Source organism: Struthio camelus, chromosome W (assembly GCF_040807025.1).
Source record: "Struthio camelus isolate bStrCam1 chromosome W, bStrCam1.hap1, whole genome shotgun sequence".
NCBI classification, from domain to species: Eukaryota; Metazoa; Chordata; class Aves; order Struthioniformes; family Struthionidae; genus Struthio; species Struthio camelus.
In genome coordinates, this window is record NC_090981.1 from 25217349 (window position 1) to 25233599 (window position 16251).

Here is a 16251-nt window from a genome sequence, read left to right on the forward strand (position 1 = left end):
TGAGAACAAGGCTTTACATAGTCCTTACATCGTATCTGGCTTTCTTCTGGATACTGCTGGGCCATACTTACCTTCATGCAGTTAGAAAAGTTGTTAGAGCCCGGTACAAGATTTTCTTTTCACTTCTAAGAGCTGGACTATCTAGTCTGTGCTTTCTTGAACCACCTGAAAGCTTGACACAACTCAATTTTAGGAATTCCAACAAAAAAAACGATCTGAGCCTTACTGATACAGACTGTTTGTCCTTGTCCTGTTTTTTCAATATATCTTGAAAACAGTTGCAGCTCCCAGGTTCTGCTCCTAGACTTAATTTTATTTTTGTATCTATCTCCATTAGGAAGCTGTCACAGGGACTGTGAAACAGGTAACTAAAGGGGTGTTTTTATATGGATACGGCACAATACTGAGTGCCAAATAAGATGTAGTCTGTTTTCTCTGTGTCTCTTGGAGCTTGCTTTTCTCAGTGGTTCCACAGTTGTATAGATTTTGTAGGTTTTTATTTTTTGTCCTCTGCAGGTCCTCTCAGAGCGTTATAACAAAAAAAAAAAAGTAATGAGGTATTGGGGGGGGGAACCAGGTGGGCTGATCTAGAGGAAAGGCGAAAGAGACATGCTGCATGCTTAGTTTGGGATGATTTAAAACTAACCCCCTTGTTAAATACTATGTCTTAGGAAACATACCAAGAATTAATATTTGTTAAAGGCTTACACATTTCAAAGTCTGTATTTGTCACAATTGATACACAGTCAGAAGAATATATTTAAACCTGAACTTTCAGAACCCTTCGTATTTTAGGAGTAGCCATCGGTCCAGTTCTTATGTAAACCTCAGACTTAGCTGGAGCTATTCATATTTTAAACTTTGTAAAGCTTTTCCATTTTTCTTTACTCATTGATATTGGTAAACTGGGAAGAGTGACTTAAGTATAAATCTCAGGCTTGTTGTTATATGGTTTGATTTTATTCTTTTCCTCTTTTTTGGGAGCTTAATGTTCAGGTAGACTGTAATTTGGAAGAAAACTTGAGTAATCAGTTACTTGAGAATACAGCTGTCAAACTCTTTGTTCCCTTTGAACGCTACCATTCAGTTAACTTCTAAGTGCTGAAGCTCTTTCTTATCTTTAATCGTTGTTAATGAATTTGTTGCTAATACCGTATTATTGAGATTATGACTGTGAGGGAATTAAACCTCCATATAAATTCAGTAATCTCCTTTTTGTTGCTCTGGAGGTGGGGGGAAAAAAAAGTAGTTGCTGAACTTTTTCTTGTGATCTTCCAGAATGGCCATCAAGAAGCCCAGAAAAATACAACTACGCTAATATGTTGGATTCCCCTCCTCCATTAGGTTGCAGCATAAAGACTGCTGGTGGCCATTTTCGTGGTATGACTGAGACTTCAGTAAATATTTGAATTTCTCTGATTCCATATGATTGCGTTTTCTTCTGCTTATGGCAGGCAAGGTAGGTAGAATCCTCCATTACCATTGTTGCTTAGCTCACGTTTCTTTACAAGCAGGACCTTTCTAGAGGTTTTTAGAATTAAGTTGCCAGAATCCATACTTAGAAACTAATGTATAGGTTGACTGTTTTGGGAGGCTCTTGGATGAGAGAAAAGTCCCACCACTGGGTGGTTAACTCATTATATTTTCTTTGTCTGCTCTTGTTATCTGCCTGTTGAGGATGCCATGTGGAAATATTTAGCTGGCCATTGTGGATGGATTCTAAATCAATTTAAAAAAAACCCCAACTTCGACTTAGATTTCTGACATAGGATAATTGGTGTCTGAACTTAATTCAGCAACAGGGCATGGATGTTGTCGTTTTGAGCAGAGCGCCTCACAAGATACTTAGGCACCTGGCCTTTTCTAGCAAATCCACGGCCCTAAGCTAGGTGCCTGAACTCCTTATGAAATAAATTGTGAAAATCAAGTGGAGGTTTCATGGCTGTTTGAAGTCAGCCTAAGTGCAAGGTGCTGCTGGAAGAGTTGTTCAACCCTGTGTAGTCTTGAAATCTCTCTTGTGGCTGTACTAGAATTTGTTCAGTGAGCCAGATCAGAGAACTGTTCTAACTGAAAACTAGCTCAAGAAGAAGTACTAATTTTCAGGCTGAAATGTCAGTTTGTGTAGCTGGCTCATCGTATGCTTGGGGTTTAGCTGTGATCCTTCTGGTAATGTCTTTTTTAAATACAGTTAGCGTCAAATGCTCTGAAGTGAGAAACATTCCTAAAAATTGATTTGTGACCATAAAAAGGACGTTGTTTTTAAAAAGTGTGAAACCATAACAAAAGGGTTTTTTTTAGATTCTTAGCACCGCTGTTGGTAGTGAGAGAGTGAAAGAGATTAACGAGGCCAGTGCTGTGTCTAATTGACTGTTGTCCAAAGGATGGACTGGGAGTGATGTTTGGAGGAAAATAGTTAGGTTGGGGATACCTGGCTTTGGAAATCCACCTTATCTTTACTGTGGATGTTTGTGTGCATCTTTGAGAATAAATAGTACATGTGTGGAACTTACCCTAGCAGAATGACTGTTCCCAAGCACTTAGCATGTTAGTTAAAGTTAGCTGTAATGAACGCATTTAATGTCTCATTTTTTCCAAGAGGTTTTTGCAGCACTACTTGCTTAAATTTTAATAAAGCAAAATAGTACTTATGTAGTGTTAGCAGTAATTTACTAAATGAAATTTCTTCTGCCATTTGTAAGGGTAAGTTAGGTAACAAAGACCAGGCTGCCCCTGAATGAAAACTAGGCTCCTGGTAGTTCCTACCATGTGGTAGAATCTGTGGGCTGTATTGATACTGTGTTTTAGCAAAACTTCAAACTAGCGAGCTGCACAAGGGAAAGCATAGAATGGCAGAGGTTCAGTTGACAAGCAGTGCTTCTCTGCTGATAAGTGGACCTTTGTTTGCCTGCAACAATTCTGTCTCCAGAGAAGACAGCCTTGGCCAAGAATGGATACACTGTTCTCCCAGGTTTTGAGATGCAGTTTGTGTTAACGGTTTAACATAATGTTCAGACTACACCATTTAATTACTTTATTTCTAATGAGTAAAATGTGTGTGTGTTGTGCGTACTGTAAAACAAACATTTCACTTCTGGAAGTTCCTGCAACAAACTGGCAGTCTTGTCCATATCTAGTAGGAAATGGGGTTGGGGAGGGTGGCAGGTGGGATCCTACTGGGATATACTGCCTGTTGGAGGTAGCTTCCTACTGCTCTCCCAGGAGAAAGAGTGGCATTGTAGACTGTGTAGAATGTGGCTGGAGTAGTGCTGTGAGAGGTAGCCAAGCTGAGGCAGGGCTCTGAAGTAAAAGCTTTATAGGTTATGAATAAAGCCAACGCCCTGAGACTGGAGTTAATCTTCCGCTGTGTTCAGCAGGTGGAGTTTTTGAGCGGGTTGGCTGTTTACCCTTCTTTTTCCTTGTTACTGCTCAGCATATTGGAACTAGGTCAGATTGCTAAGGTTAATTGTGAACTTACAGAACAAGCAGGGCAGAAAATGAAACTAGCTAGGAGTTTCAGGAGTCAGGAGAAGTTATTGCAGAGTGCATAGGCGGTAAGAGGAAAACCAAGGAAAGGGTACCTAAGGGAGGGAAGAAGTAAACTGTTTATGGCCGATGCCGTGAATCGTGAAAAGCTTTGCCTCTTTTTTTTTTTTTTCTGACAAATGTCAAATGTGGGGAGATGGTTCCTGCAAATAGCACTGATGGCAAAGACCTTGGAAATATGAGGAAAGAAAGAAATTAGAGAGTTCTTAGATTTATGTTTTAATTGATTGTACTTAGTGAAGTTGATGTAGCGTTCTTAAAGACAGCCTCAGAACTATTTTGTAGGGTTTTTTTCTGAAGTCTTTCAAAAAATGGGAAAAGATTGAATATGGGTATTCTCTTTAAAATTGTGGTAGAGTGGGGAGAAGCAGGAAAATGGACCAGTCTGCATATAACCTATCTGTAGTTACCCATGAGATAACTATTTGAATATTGTTTGTTACGAATAAGTTGTATCAAGCCCATTCAATCTTTCTAAAACGTAGTAAGAGCAGTTGATAGACGTGAAGCAATAGATGCCTTCTGTCTTCTCTTTAGTAAAGTTTTTGGTGTTGTTTTATGACACTGTAAGCAAGCCGGAGACAGAGTATCACGCAGGTAGTTTTTCTTTTTTTTTTTTTTCCTCTCCTCTCAAGTTATACTCGGAGATCATTAGATACTAATAGTTTGTTTTCCAAATGGAACGTTATATCAAATTGAAATTGGTAATATGTCGTGGGCCAGATCAGTGCTATTCAGGATTAATGATTTGGGTGACATGATAATGAATAAGCTTAATTAAATCTGAGATGACAGCAAGCTAAGGAAGATTGAAGATGTGCAGGAGGATAGGATCGGTGTTGACAAATTGAAGATAAGGCTTGAAAAAAAAATCAGGTAAGATAAAGTAGGGGTAAGTGCACAGTAGCACATTTAGTGGTGCAAATACAGGATGTGTACTTGAGAAAATGGTCTGAGATTTATAGTAGGTCTTAAATTAAATATGGATTAGTGATATCTTGCTATTTTAAGACAAGAATTTTGTTTTCAATTTTTCTGCTCTTTTTCAGTGCCTTCAAGGCCTAAGATGGTGTACCATGTCTAGTTTTGCATGACACCGTCCATCAGGTTGTTGGATCAATTGGAGAGAGCTCAGAGCAGTTCACAGAAAATGATCAGCACTGCAGAGGTTTGAGTTCTTTACTCAGAAGATGAGACATCTTGAGAATGGGTTTTAAGTATGTGATGACTATTTTTGTGTTATCCACCATGATTATAGAAAACAGATTGTTGCTTTTCTTTCTGAAATACTGTGTTTTAAACTGTAGCTGGAAAGATTCAGATTAGGAAACTGGGGGAGCAGTGAAGCACTAGCATAAGTCACCAGTGGAGATTGTGGAGGCCTTAAGAACAGATTAGACAGCCCTCTGTCAAGAATGACATGGGTATATTTGTTCCTGCCTTTGGGTATAGGGTAGGATAATTTTCTTTTGCGGTTCTTTCCATAGGCTTGTTATATGCAGTATTTCTATGGAGTGACATCTTAATAATTTAAAGCTTCTTCAGTCCACCTGTGCAGACCTCCATTCTCAGAACTGTACCACTCCGCTTTAGATTTAAAACACAAAACCTCCTTTTACTCCTTGTTTTTCCTTCACCTTTTCATCCGTTTTCCTAGAACAGACTCCAGTCTGCCTCCTTCCCTCTATATGGAGTTTTGCCATGACTGGCTAATGGGAGGCATAATATTTGTCACGATGGACTGAGATTTTGGTTGCATATCTGGTTTTGGAAGCCGTTGAGTGAGGTCAGAAGGTTGCTGCCACTTGGTCTATGTTGCAGCCTGTTGCCATCCACTCCGATCTGGTAGCATAACTGCATGTAGAATTGCATCTGTAACCTCCTTCCGTCAAGACAATTGGTGTCTGAATTGTTTTGTGGTTTTAAGCTCTGTCCGTTTGACAGAACTTTAAGTTGGGATTTACGGTTCTGCACCTTTTTCTTTGGTTGCTTGAGTAGGATGTCTGCCCACGCCTCATGTGCTGCTGAAATGTCATGCCTGTACTAGAAGATGCATAAAAAATATGAACATTGTTCAACATGCATCTAAGCACAATCTTTTCAGTCTTGTGAGTTCAAAAAGCTGTAGCAGCACAGACCTGTCTACTGGAGACCTTCTTAGTAAAGCAGTGCAAAATATCAAAACGTTTAGTGGGGGAGTTGACAGCTTTTTTTACTGGTGTCAGTAAAGAGCAACGCTTTAATAAAATCAGGCCAGAATCAGGATTGGAACTAGTATCCACTAATATGGATACTTGTCTCGTACTCTACCTCCTGGCTTACTTTCCCAAATTCTTTTTCTGTTCTGTAAAATCAAAACATGTATTACTCCTTAGGTAGAGTGCAGTACTAGATAGACTCTCTGTCTAGAGTAATATGCAGGTAACGACTTTGTTTAAATCATATTTTACAGTCAGAGACATGGCTGTAATGTTTAAGGCTGGTAATTTTCAAAAGTGATGCCTAAATTTGAGTGCTTACCTTGAGATGCTTTGTGTCTAGTTTTAAAAAAAAAAAAAAAAAAAAAAACTTGTATGTGTGATTTCCATTAGCTACAGGTGAAGTTGAGAATGTGAAGTTGTTGGCACTGAGCACTTCTGAGGAAAAGCTTGAATTATCTTGGACTGGGCATTCAGTTAAGATGCTAAATTCTGAAGAATTTCAAACAAATCTTCTAGTCGCTTCTGAATATCTCTCTTCACTTGATCTGAGCGATTGAGAGTCAGTTTCTTTATTTGCAAAGTAGTTTTATAATACTTATCTATCGTGAAGTCTTTTTGTGAAGGATTATAGAGATACAACTTAAAGTTGCCTAGCCAGTGGTAGATGCAGAATTTGAAGTGAAGATTTCTGGGTGCCCAGCCCTGAGTTTGTCACGCTAAACCAGTGTTTCCCAGTTGGCAGGTTGTGGCCCACTGGAGAGCTGCAAAACTATTCAAAGACTATCACAAACTTAGCCAGTAGCCTGAGAAATACACTTGAGAAGTTCTGCCCTTTTTTAAAGGCTGCACGAGCCAAAAGCGGGTAGTTGTGCTTTTGGCTGTTCCGTGCATAAGTTTTGTGTGCTCTTCCAGCTTTTGGTGGAAGAGAGAATCTGAGAAGCAGATCTGAGAAGCAAGGAGCGTCTTCTCTTGGTCTTGTAGCAGAAGTTCACAGTGTAGTACTGAGGGCTTCTGTAATGTATGTTCTGTGTTGCTTATAGTTCTTGGAATGTAAGATGGCTTTGGAACTGTAAGGAGCCTGTGAATTAACTTATCCGTGTTGGTAGAGTTTGAGGGATAAGCGTTTTATACAGCCTGCTTCTTGTGATGCTTAGGACATGTTATCTAGCCGTTTCTTTCTCAGTCTAAAACGCTGATGGTACATATCCTAAGAATCTCTAAGCAAAAGGCTTAGCCAGTTTGCCTCTGAAGAGAGTGGTGCTGTTGTTGACCTAGTGCTGGTGCGGATACTTGTCTGCCTCAGTAGTGAACTAGTGCAGGGAGCTGAGTCAAGAAAAACTGTTCCCTTAAGTATGATGAGCTTTATGCTGGTTTAACTTGCCTGCTCAATCAGCCCCATGAGAGGAAAATGGAAGGAGATGTGGGGAGATAGGACTGAGAATGGAATCATCCCTTTTGGCAGCAGCAAGCTGACAAAGTGTATTCTAAGCTCTTGCTTCTTTATATGGAGGGAAAAATAGAGAGCAAAGGGAACTGCTGACACACTACTTTGGGGAGCCAGAACGATGAGCAGCAAAGAGGACCAGAAAGATGTATTTTCACAGTAGAGAGCTGCTTCTCAGATGGAAGGGAACTGATTTGCAGGGCACAGAGCCCAGGCATAGCAGTCTGGAGAGTGCTCAGTTAGAGGTAAGGGACCTCTATTAGCACTGTGTGTGACTTGGCAGCATCCAAGCATCCGTTTACACTAGACTGTCAATGCAGATAACTTTTTCTTTTTTTCCTTTTTGCAAGGGCCTGCAGCTTCTTAAATGGAAAGCAAAAGCAAATGTTTTAGGTAAGTAGCAAAGAGTAGCAAGCGTGAACAGCATGAGGGGAAAAAAACAATTCTGAGATCGTTCCCATGGCTGCTTGCCTGCTTGCTGTTGGTCATAGAAAAGTGAAAGCTAGGGAACCACTGTAACTCTGTAAGTGATTTAAGTAGTAAGGGCTTGACTTGCCGAGAACCAAGAGAGCGTCAGCGTGGACGGGCACCATGTGGTGCCTAGAAACGCAGCAGTCTGGTAAGTGTCCAGCAGAGGGAACTCCAAAGATTGATAGTTACACCAGAGAAATAGGTTGCGCACACTGATACCAAAGGTGAAAGTAAACAGTGATTCCAGGAAAGTATTTTTTATTAATAACCCCTTATTGCTTCATTTGCTGAGGGTGTTACAGAATGCTCCATCAGAGAGGCATTTTCATTTTAGTCCTCACCAGTAGTCCTACTGGCTATCCACAGAACTGATCTTGAGGTGACTACTCATAACACAACTATGTGGAACAGGTTTTCTTATGGTTTGCTGTTTGCTTACTCTGTCTGCCTCTAAGGAACTGGAGTGCATCTTTAATTTTAACCTTTCTTCTTCAAAGGAATTTCTGTACCTAGACTGCAGGTTGCATAAGCAAAGAATAAATACTTCCTAGCAAAGCGTCCTTAAAATCTTTGTAGTAGCTGAAAACTTAAATAGTTTTTAGTGAAGTTATAGTTGCCCTTTGTGTTAAATAGTGGCAATAGAACCAGCATTCCTTTATAGATTTGATAGCATATCATAAGGGATAAGAACAGAAAAACGACTGCTTGTTCAGTTAAGTCTCAGAGCAGTCAGCTGTGGGTATTGTGTAGCATGCGTGCTTGCCTAGAGAGTTCCTCATGCTTACTAAAGCGGTAATCAGAACAAGGTAAAGAGGAGTATGGCAGGAAGTATGGCTGTGCTAAGAAAGAAAAAGACTGTGTCACTGATCCTGTTTTGTGGTCTAACAGAATTATCACCCACTTAAAGTTTGATCTTCCAGTTGCAAAGAAAACTGATAATAAGTAAGAACGCTTCTCTTTTGTAATTTTTAGCACGTGCACATGTATGCTTGCTTTGCATGTTTAACTGCCCAGTGTTATTATACTGTGAAGTAGGTATGCTATGTTTGTATTTAATTCCTCTTGGGGGAGGAAATCTAACGTTTCAAATTTTATATCAAGTTATAAACTTTAGCTAGACTCATTTTGTAGTTGTTACAGAAATCCTGTGCTTTTAACCTGAGTTAGTAGGAGTTAGGAAAATGGCATGTGTAAGGCTTCTCAAAGGATTGCTATGGTAGGTAGATGGCTAAATAAATCAAATTATGACAGAATAACCTGGATTCTGATGCTATCCTGTTAAAAGAACAGAGCTCCTTGTGGCAGCAGGAGTTCAGTTCCATAGCTTCTTTAGCTCTTTTTCCAATTGTCTATAAAAGTTTTGCTTATGTATCATTGGTGTCATAGCCAACATGCTTAAAACCTGTTACGTGGTAGTCCTTTTGAGAATTTTTTTCAATAAAAATGAAATGAATGTAAGGTAAAATTAAAAGAATCTATTTAAGCATATGATTTTCTTCTCCAAGCACTGAGCTGCTTAATCTGAAAATATTCTAAATTATGTACCTTGGAGAAAAGGTTTAAAGTGATATACCAAGCTTGTTAAATCCAAAGTGGAAAATACCTTTCTGATTATTGGAGTGAAGAATGACTTAGTAGCAGTAATCTTGCCCTGATGTCAGTAAATATTTTTATATGGAGTTTTTGATATGATTGGTGTATAGTTTATTGAGAATGTTAATTGAAACTGATACTACGCAAAGTCCAGATTGGTTGATTTTGTATGTGAGCTACTGTGATCCCAATTTGGTTGTGTTTGTTTCTTTGTTGCCTCAAGCAGCTAAACTTTAACCTAGACTGAAAAAATAAAGCTAATTGACTAGATGCTGATTTCCAGTTGGTATACTGACAGTAAACACAGGAGAGTTACTAGTGTGAAAATGGGGCACCAAAAGTGAAATGAAGCCTTAGCAAGACAGAAAACTAAATGGTTGAAAATGCTGTAAATATAGTATTTGTAATCATTCTAACTACTCCTGTAACTCTGACTGCTCCTCTAATCCTGTAGCTTTTTGAAAACTCTGTTCTTTGTCATCTAATTGTTTTTTTCCAGTGCTCATCCCCATAAACATGAGCAGAGATGGACTTGTCATAAGACAGTTTAATAAAATAGTTATGTCACACGGTGACATGAGTTTGTATGCTACATGTTAGCTAGTATTTTCAGAAAGTTTGAGAAGTTGAATGCCTAACCCTTTAGACTCTGAAAAATTCTTACCTATGAACACAGGTAAGAATTCATTTGCAGTGTGTCCGATGGTATGATTGGATTCTCTAACATATGTTAGAAACTTCCTGTTACCATCTGTCCTGTGTGTCTATCACCATAAAAAATGGATCCAGATTTTGTAGAAGTCAATGGAAGGAGGTCAGTTGACTCCAGCAGAATGAGGGTCAAGTTCAAGAGAAGAAATGTGATAATTTCTGGCTTTAAAATACATTTTCTATTTGGACACTCGGTTTGATTTGCAGTGTAGTATTTGCATAGGCTTCAGTTCTACAAAGCACTTGAGAACACTTAACTTTAACAACAGGTATACTTGAATTATGTGCATGTGTCTGCCTGTAAGCCTTTGTGTGTGTTTTGAACCAGTCTTAGGAACAACGTTGATACTCATCCTGACATTAAAAATTAGGTCAAAATAGCTGGCTGAATTATTCTATAAAGAAAGATGTTTTCATAAAAAAGTATTATTTGGTTTTTGTTGTTAAGCAATAGGGCTAGATTGTTTCATCTGCAGTAGGATCCCCTGATGTTGTAATTGCTCTTTGTAGAATTTGATGTTCTCAACATTTTTTGTATTTCAGAATGTTTTTGAGACTAATTTTTTTTTTTAAGCTACTAGAAGTTCCAATTAGTTGTGCTTCTCAACAGGCAGATGTTTACATGGAGAAACTCCTGTAGATGTACAAGGGAATGTTTGTAGCATGTAAACAGAAAATATTTTTCTTTATTAAAAACAGAAAAAAACATTTTGATAATGTTTGTAGATGGAGATTAGGAAAGCTGTTGTCATTTCAGATTGGTTTGTCCTGAGTAAACGGAATCTGTTTTCAGTAGTACTGGTAGTCCCAAGTTACTTCGGTAATCTCTGATTTCGTGCTCTTTGTAATTCATTACATCTTTGCTCATGCTTCTATAGTTTGTTTCAGGCTATGTCTTCAAACTGCAGAAGTTACAAATGACATTTAGTTAATATCTGCATGGTTGGAGGGAGCTCAGCTGAGCACAGCTCAGCACTGACAAACCTTTTGAAGGTCAGGAAGCAAACATTAATTTGGAGATGTATTTTGTGAGCCTTACGGAAATGCTGGTGACAGAGACTTGTGGTTGTCATTGACAACTGAGCGTAAAGCACTCCACTAGTGCCACAGCCTCCTCCCACTTATCTGTGGCAAAATGGCTCTTCTGAGACTAGGGCAGCAGCCCTTTGTCTTGGGAGCCCCTGATAGGATCACTGTACACTGCTTTTCCCTTTTTGTCCTTATTCCAAAGATTAGTCCGCCTCTGGGCACTCCGAAAGTCTGTGATGCTACATCTATTCTGATGTTAGAACACGTATCATTAAGTACATTCACCGTTCCTTTGTAAATAGCTATCAAAACATTTGTTGCTGTAGTTAAGTAGTTGCTGCCAATCTTATCACATCACTACTCTGCTTAAGGTTGGGGGTTAATTCAGATATAACTGTTGGCCCCTGATGTGCAGGCTAATTTCACTTTAAGTTGCTAGTGTAAGGCATAGCTTAGTTGCACGTGTGGTTCCTCTTGTGAAAATTTGAATGCCTGGTGTTCCTTATCTTTACAACACCCTTGTGAGATTGGTCTGAATTATTTTAATTTTTAAAACCAGGGAACTGAGCCATAGTAAGATTTTATTATTATTATTATTATTATTATTATTATTATTATTTTCTCAGCCACTTAAAAAGCTAATCAACACTCTTATAGAAATGTTAACTACAATTATCAATCATTTAGATTTGGCATGTGTAATGTAGTTCAAGTCTCTCATAATAAAATCATTTGTTATCCTAAGTGGAGATTTTGGCGGGGGTGGGGGGGAGGGCGCTAAAATACATAGTCATAACATGGCTTATCTATTTATTTATTGTATACCAGTTTCACTATAAACATCTCTGCCAAGATGTCTGTTTGGACATCTGTTCTGGATTTACTGCATGGAACAGACTTCCAAAGCTCCGTCTGAAGTGTGACTTCTTTTCTATACGACAGATGGACATTGGTTGTGATATTAAAAGGCTTTAATGTAACATTTGATGCAAGACTTTTGGATACTTTATGGTATTTACAGAAACTTTTGAATGATGTTCAGATACTAGCGCTGAAATTCTGATAGTACTAAAAATAATAATAATTCATATAATACTAATTCTGTTACACAATTCTTTCTTCCTGTGGAAAGGTTTTGTATGGCATAAAAATGAGTAACAGATTAAAAAAAGCCATGAAGTACTTATACCGTTTGTGCTATGAATCACTGATAATGTTGTGGCAGTCCAAAACAAAAAGTATTTCAGAAAAAGGTGGAGGGAAAGAAATAGCAAAGTGTGAAAGTGCCAAAATAGTGGCAATTTTTTAAACTTTGAAATCAGATAGAATGAGGCGCCAAGGAAATCTTGGTAGTTCAGAGCAGCTGTTGCTTCAGATGTAAATTGGGTCACGTTTCTTTTTAGGGTCTAACTAGTTGGCATTTGACAAATAATACATCTATCTTCCTTTAGTTGCTGGAGAAGAGGTTTCAACGTTTTCTTTCCTGCTCTGTCCCATACCCCTCACTCTGTAAAGTAGGATATTCCCTGAGTGGGAGGGGAATAGAAAGAAAAGAGGAAGAAAATGAGTCTTTGACTCTCCCTTTTGTGAGTAGATGATTTTTGTTTTAAGTAGCAGGGGAATGAGGCAGGCCTCAATCTACCAAACTTGTCTATATGCTGCTTGGGAAAACTGTGAGCGTCTGGAAAGGAAGAGATGCACTTTCTCTGTATGCTCAGGAAGACAGTGCAGTCTTGGCTTACAGTTGCAATGTTGCGCTTACACAAGAACAGCAAGGTTTTTTTTTGTTTTTAATGGTTTACATTTTGAAAAAGGCAGTATGACCGTTTGGCATTCAAAGAGAACCTCCCTTTTTTGAGGGATTGATTTAGTCTTTGATGCAGCAAGTTATTTAAATATTTCACTGAGCTGGGCCTGTGTCATTATTGGAGACTATCAGATGTTTGTCTAATAGTCCACTTACAATGCATTCTTTACTCTTGTTCCTTGAGTGGATTTGTTAATGGTTATTCACCATTATTTAGTAATCTGGGAAACGAGCACCTCAATATTTTCTCCTCAGAATAATTTTCTCCCTCAGATTGAGTCTAAGTTATGTGCTGAAAGTTCTTTTCTTCTCAGACAAAACTGAAAATGGCATTGGCCCCAGTCTTTTGCAATGTCTTCCCTCTCCCCCCCCTCCCCCTCTCCCCCCCTCCCCCCCCAGTATGTTTAGGGTTATTTGCATGCATCCATCCTAATAGCGCTCTGTACAAATTTGTAAATGTATTGTATTTTGGAAGTATCTTTCCTGTTGATTTGGTTGCAACTATCTTTTGACCTCTGAAACTTAGTGTTAGAGTACTTTTCAGAGTGCTACCTCCTCCTCGTTTTGTGACTTTCGTTTAAACAGTTGGACCAAGGAAGATTCTTAAGAGGTTTTTTTAGTCAGAACGTTTGGGGACAGGCTTGAAGCCAGTTATTCAAAGTATTATTTCCTTTCTGACTGTATTTTCTTTGTCCTTCTTGGATTTTTCCTATTTAACATACTGCTGTTTAATGACAAAAGAAAATAAGGTTAATGCTTAAAGAAAAATGTTGCCTGTTTTTCTGTGGTCTTTCTCTGTTGAACTCTGTTGTCACCCTTATGGTTTGGACAAAAATCATAGTTGACCCGTTGAGTTTAAGCGTCTGTGTGTTAATGCATTGCCAGATTAAACAGAGTTAGCATTCCTTTTCTTCTAAACTAAATTGCTCTCTCTTTTCTTTTTTTTTTTCCCCTTCTCTCACCCCATCTTCCCTACCTTTTCATCCCTCCCCTCCCCCCATTCTCCCTCTAAAAACGTCCTCAGGAATGACTTGCTGATGGTTTGCCGCCAGCTGAATATGGAAGAGTCTGTCGCTGAGATCATGCACCAGCTGGGAGCAGATGAAAATGGAAAAATTTCCTTTCAAGATTTTAGTCAGTGCCGCATGCAACTGGTGCGAGAAATCAGGAAGGAGGAAGTGGAGCTTTCTGTGAAATCGAATGAATCTTTTAAGAAGAAAAATTTACGGGACAGGATAGCTTCCTGGCCGACTAGCAGTGATAACAGTTTAGGTAGGTATGCCTTTTAAATATTCTGCTGGTGTGATCTAAGAAGAGGTAAACTCCTGAGAGTTTTGCTATCATTTTTACTGGCATCAGGATTTCACCTGAAGGATTTTACGAATATGCTTTGGCATGATTTCCTCATACATTAGAGTGCTGTTATATTGTTATTGTCTAGCCATCCTTTATGTGGACTAGCATGTGTGCAGAACATCCTCTTCTGAAAGCCCTAGTTGTTGAAGACAACAATCTTCCTTGAAAAGGCAGGAGTTGCAGAGCTCAGCAGGTAACTGAAGACCTAGCGAGCTCTTCATTGGCTGAAAAGCCCAGACAGGTAGGTAGAAATATTAAAAGCAAGGAGACAAATAATCTTAGTCTCATGTCTTTGAGATATAATATACTGTAGGAGTGTGGGTGATTCTGGGATGCTTTAGAAAATTGATCTACTTACTTGAGGATCTGAGGGCTGGAAATTCCTTGAGATTTAGAGAATACAAATGTTCTTCTTTCCTTTTGTAATTTGTAATCCTTCCTCCCTCCATGCAAAAAAGTCAGCAAAAAAACCCTTCCCATGCTATGTGCAGGAACGCAGGACATAGGAAGGAATTGCCTGTGTTACTGAGTCTGGTCCTCTCTAGCATTGTGATCAACCATCGTTAGATTGGAAAGGTTTACACCTCCAAAATGCTTCCTTTCGCCCTATAACAAATGCAAGAGACTAGAAGACAACAGCTTCTGAGGCCAGCTCCGCAAACGCAAGGTGCTGCAGAAAGGCCTGAGGATGTTGTCAGTGCTCTGGCTCCCTGCAGCAGGTGGGTACTAGCTAAATATGACAGCGGATCCATGATCTAGGAGCTGACCCATGCCCGTGCTTCAGAAGGCAGCCATCAACCTTTGAATGTACTTAGAGATTTCTGTATCCCCTCAACCTTTTTTATTTGTTCAGAGTACACGAGCTTAGATTTTTTTTTTTTAAATACTCTGTTAATGACAGATCCTCCGTTAATCATCACAGTATTCTTTCTTTGCAAGTGTCTCAATTTAAGTTAAGAGTATACTTTACCCTCAGATCTGTTTCACAGCTCTATTTCTTCTTCGCTATCTGATCTCTTTTACTTGTTTTCATAGTCATGTTGTTGTAGTCAGTATTTCTTCTGTTTCTCCTTCGTGTGTGTGTGTGTATGTTTATATGTGTGCATATATGAAGTACAAGAGGATTAACTCCTTAGTTATGAAACTCCAGTTCCCATTCTCTATCACTGTCTGCACTGCTTCTTCAGAATCCTTGGCCTTAATTGCCTTTCCAACCCATGACTCTTCTCCAGGAGCTGTATCAAACAACACTTTAAAACCCAGATGGCTCCTACTTTCTTTTTTTTTACTGGATTAAGGATGATGTATGTTTCACAGCTCACATACATAATTATCTTTACTGCCCTTTTTATATTGGCCTTTTTTTTCAGTACTGCCACAGATGCGTTTTTCTTTTTGGAAAAGAGAAGAACACTTCTGCCCCCAAACAGCCATACACACTGCCCCTGTTTGCTGTCTTCCTCTAGCTTTCAGAGGTTTCTAGCAACTTGTGTTTTAAAACTTTCTTAGACAATTCTGCCTCATAAATAGGGATTGTAATAAAAGACGTGTCCTAAACTTTACAGGAGGAAGCTGTTTATTACAGTCCCCAAATGCATCCCACAAAGAAATGTTATTAACTGCTGCTAAAAAAATACTGCCATGTGATGAACATTCAAATTTATTGATGTCCCCATTGCTCCCAGGACAATCCATACTCCTTTTTTTTTTTTTCCTCCTCCCCCTGTTTACTAATGTCTTTTTGTTATACAAGGGAGATCTAATGCATTTTTTTAGTTGATAAGTCATATTTCTCTTGATAATTTTTCTTTCAAAAGTTGATTGATCTCAGGAGTAGTTTTGAAGGTATGTTCTGTGCCATGCTCATGAAGCCTGACTTTGCCATACTGTAGTTTTAAACCTATAGAAAGTTCATGCTTTCTGTGCTTGCCCTGGCTTGACTCTTGCAGATTTTGTAAGACTTGCTCATAATTGGAAAATACATGGACATGTTCCCCCACATAAACAAAAAACAGAGTAGGAAGAAATAAAAATAATGACACCCAGAATGCAACTGTTTTTTATTTGGTTGTAAAAGAAAACCATTGTGGCAGCAC

At 38.8% G+C, this 16251-nt stretch overlaps 1 protein-coding gene across 8 annotated transcripts in view; it reads left to right on the top strand.

Annotated features, from left to right (window-relative positions):
* Nucleotides 1–16251, top strand: part of LOC138060877 (colorectal mutant cancer protein) — a 213148-nt gene that overhangs the window by 12377 nt on the left and 184520 nt on the right. For 6 of the 8 annotated variants that reach the window (XM_068924301.1, XM_068924299.1, XM_068924302.1 and 3 more), the window contains exon 2: nucleotides 13824–14071. The exons of 1 other annotated variant lie outside the window; for it this stretch is intronic. In XM_068924301.1, coding sequence (XP_068780402.1) covers nucleotides 13824–14071 — 248 coding nt within the window. Of the gene's footprint in view, nucleotides 1–4734; nucleotides 4761–13823; nucleotides 14072–16251 lie in introns of those variants that run through there. One more of the 8 variants, XM_068924300.1, reaches the window with a different exon arrangement.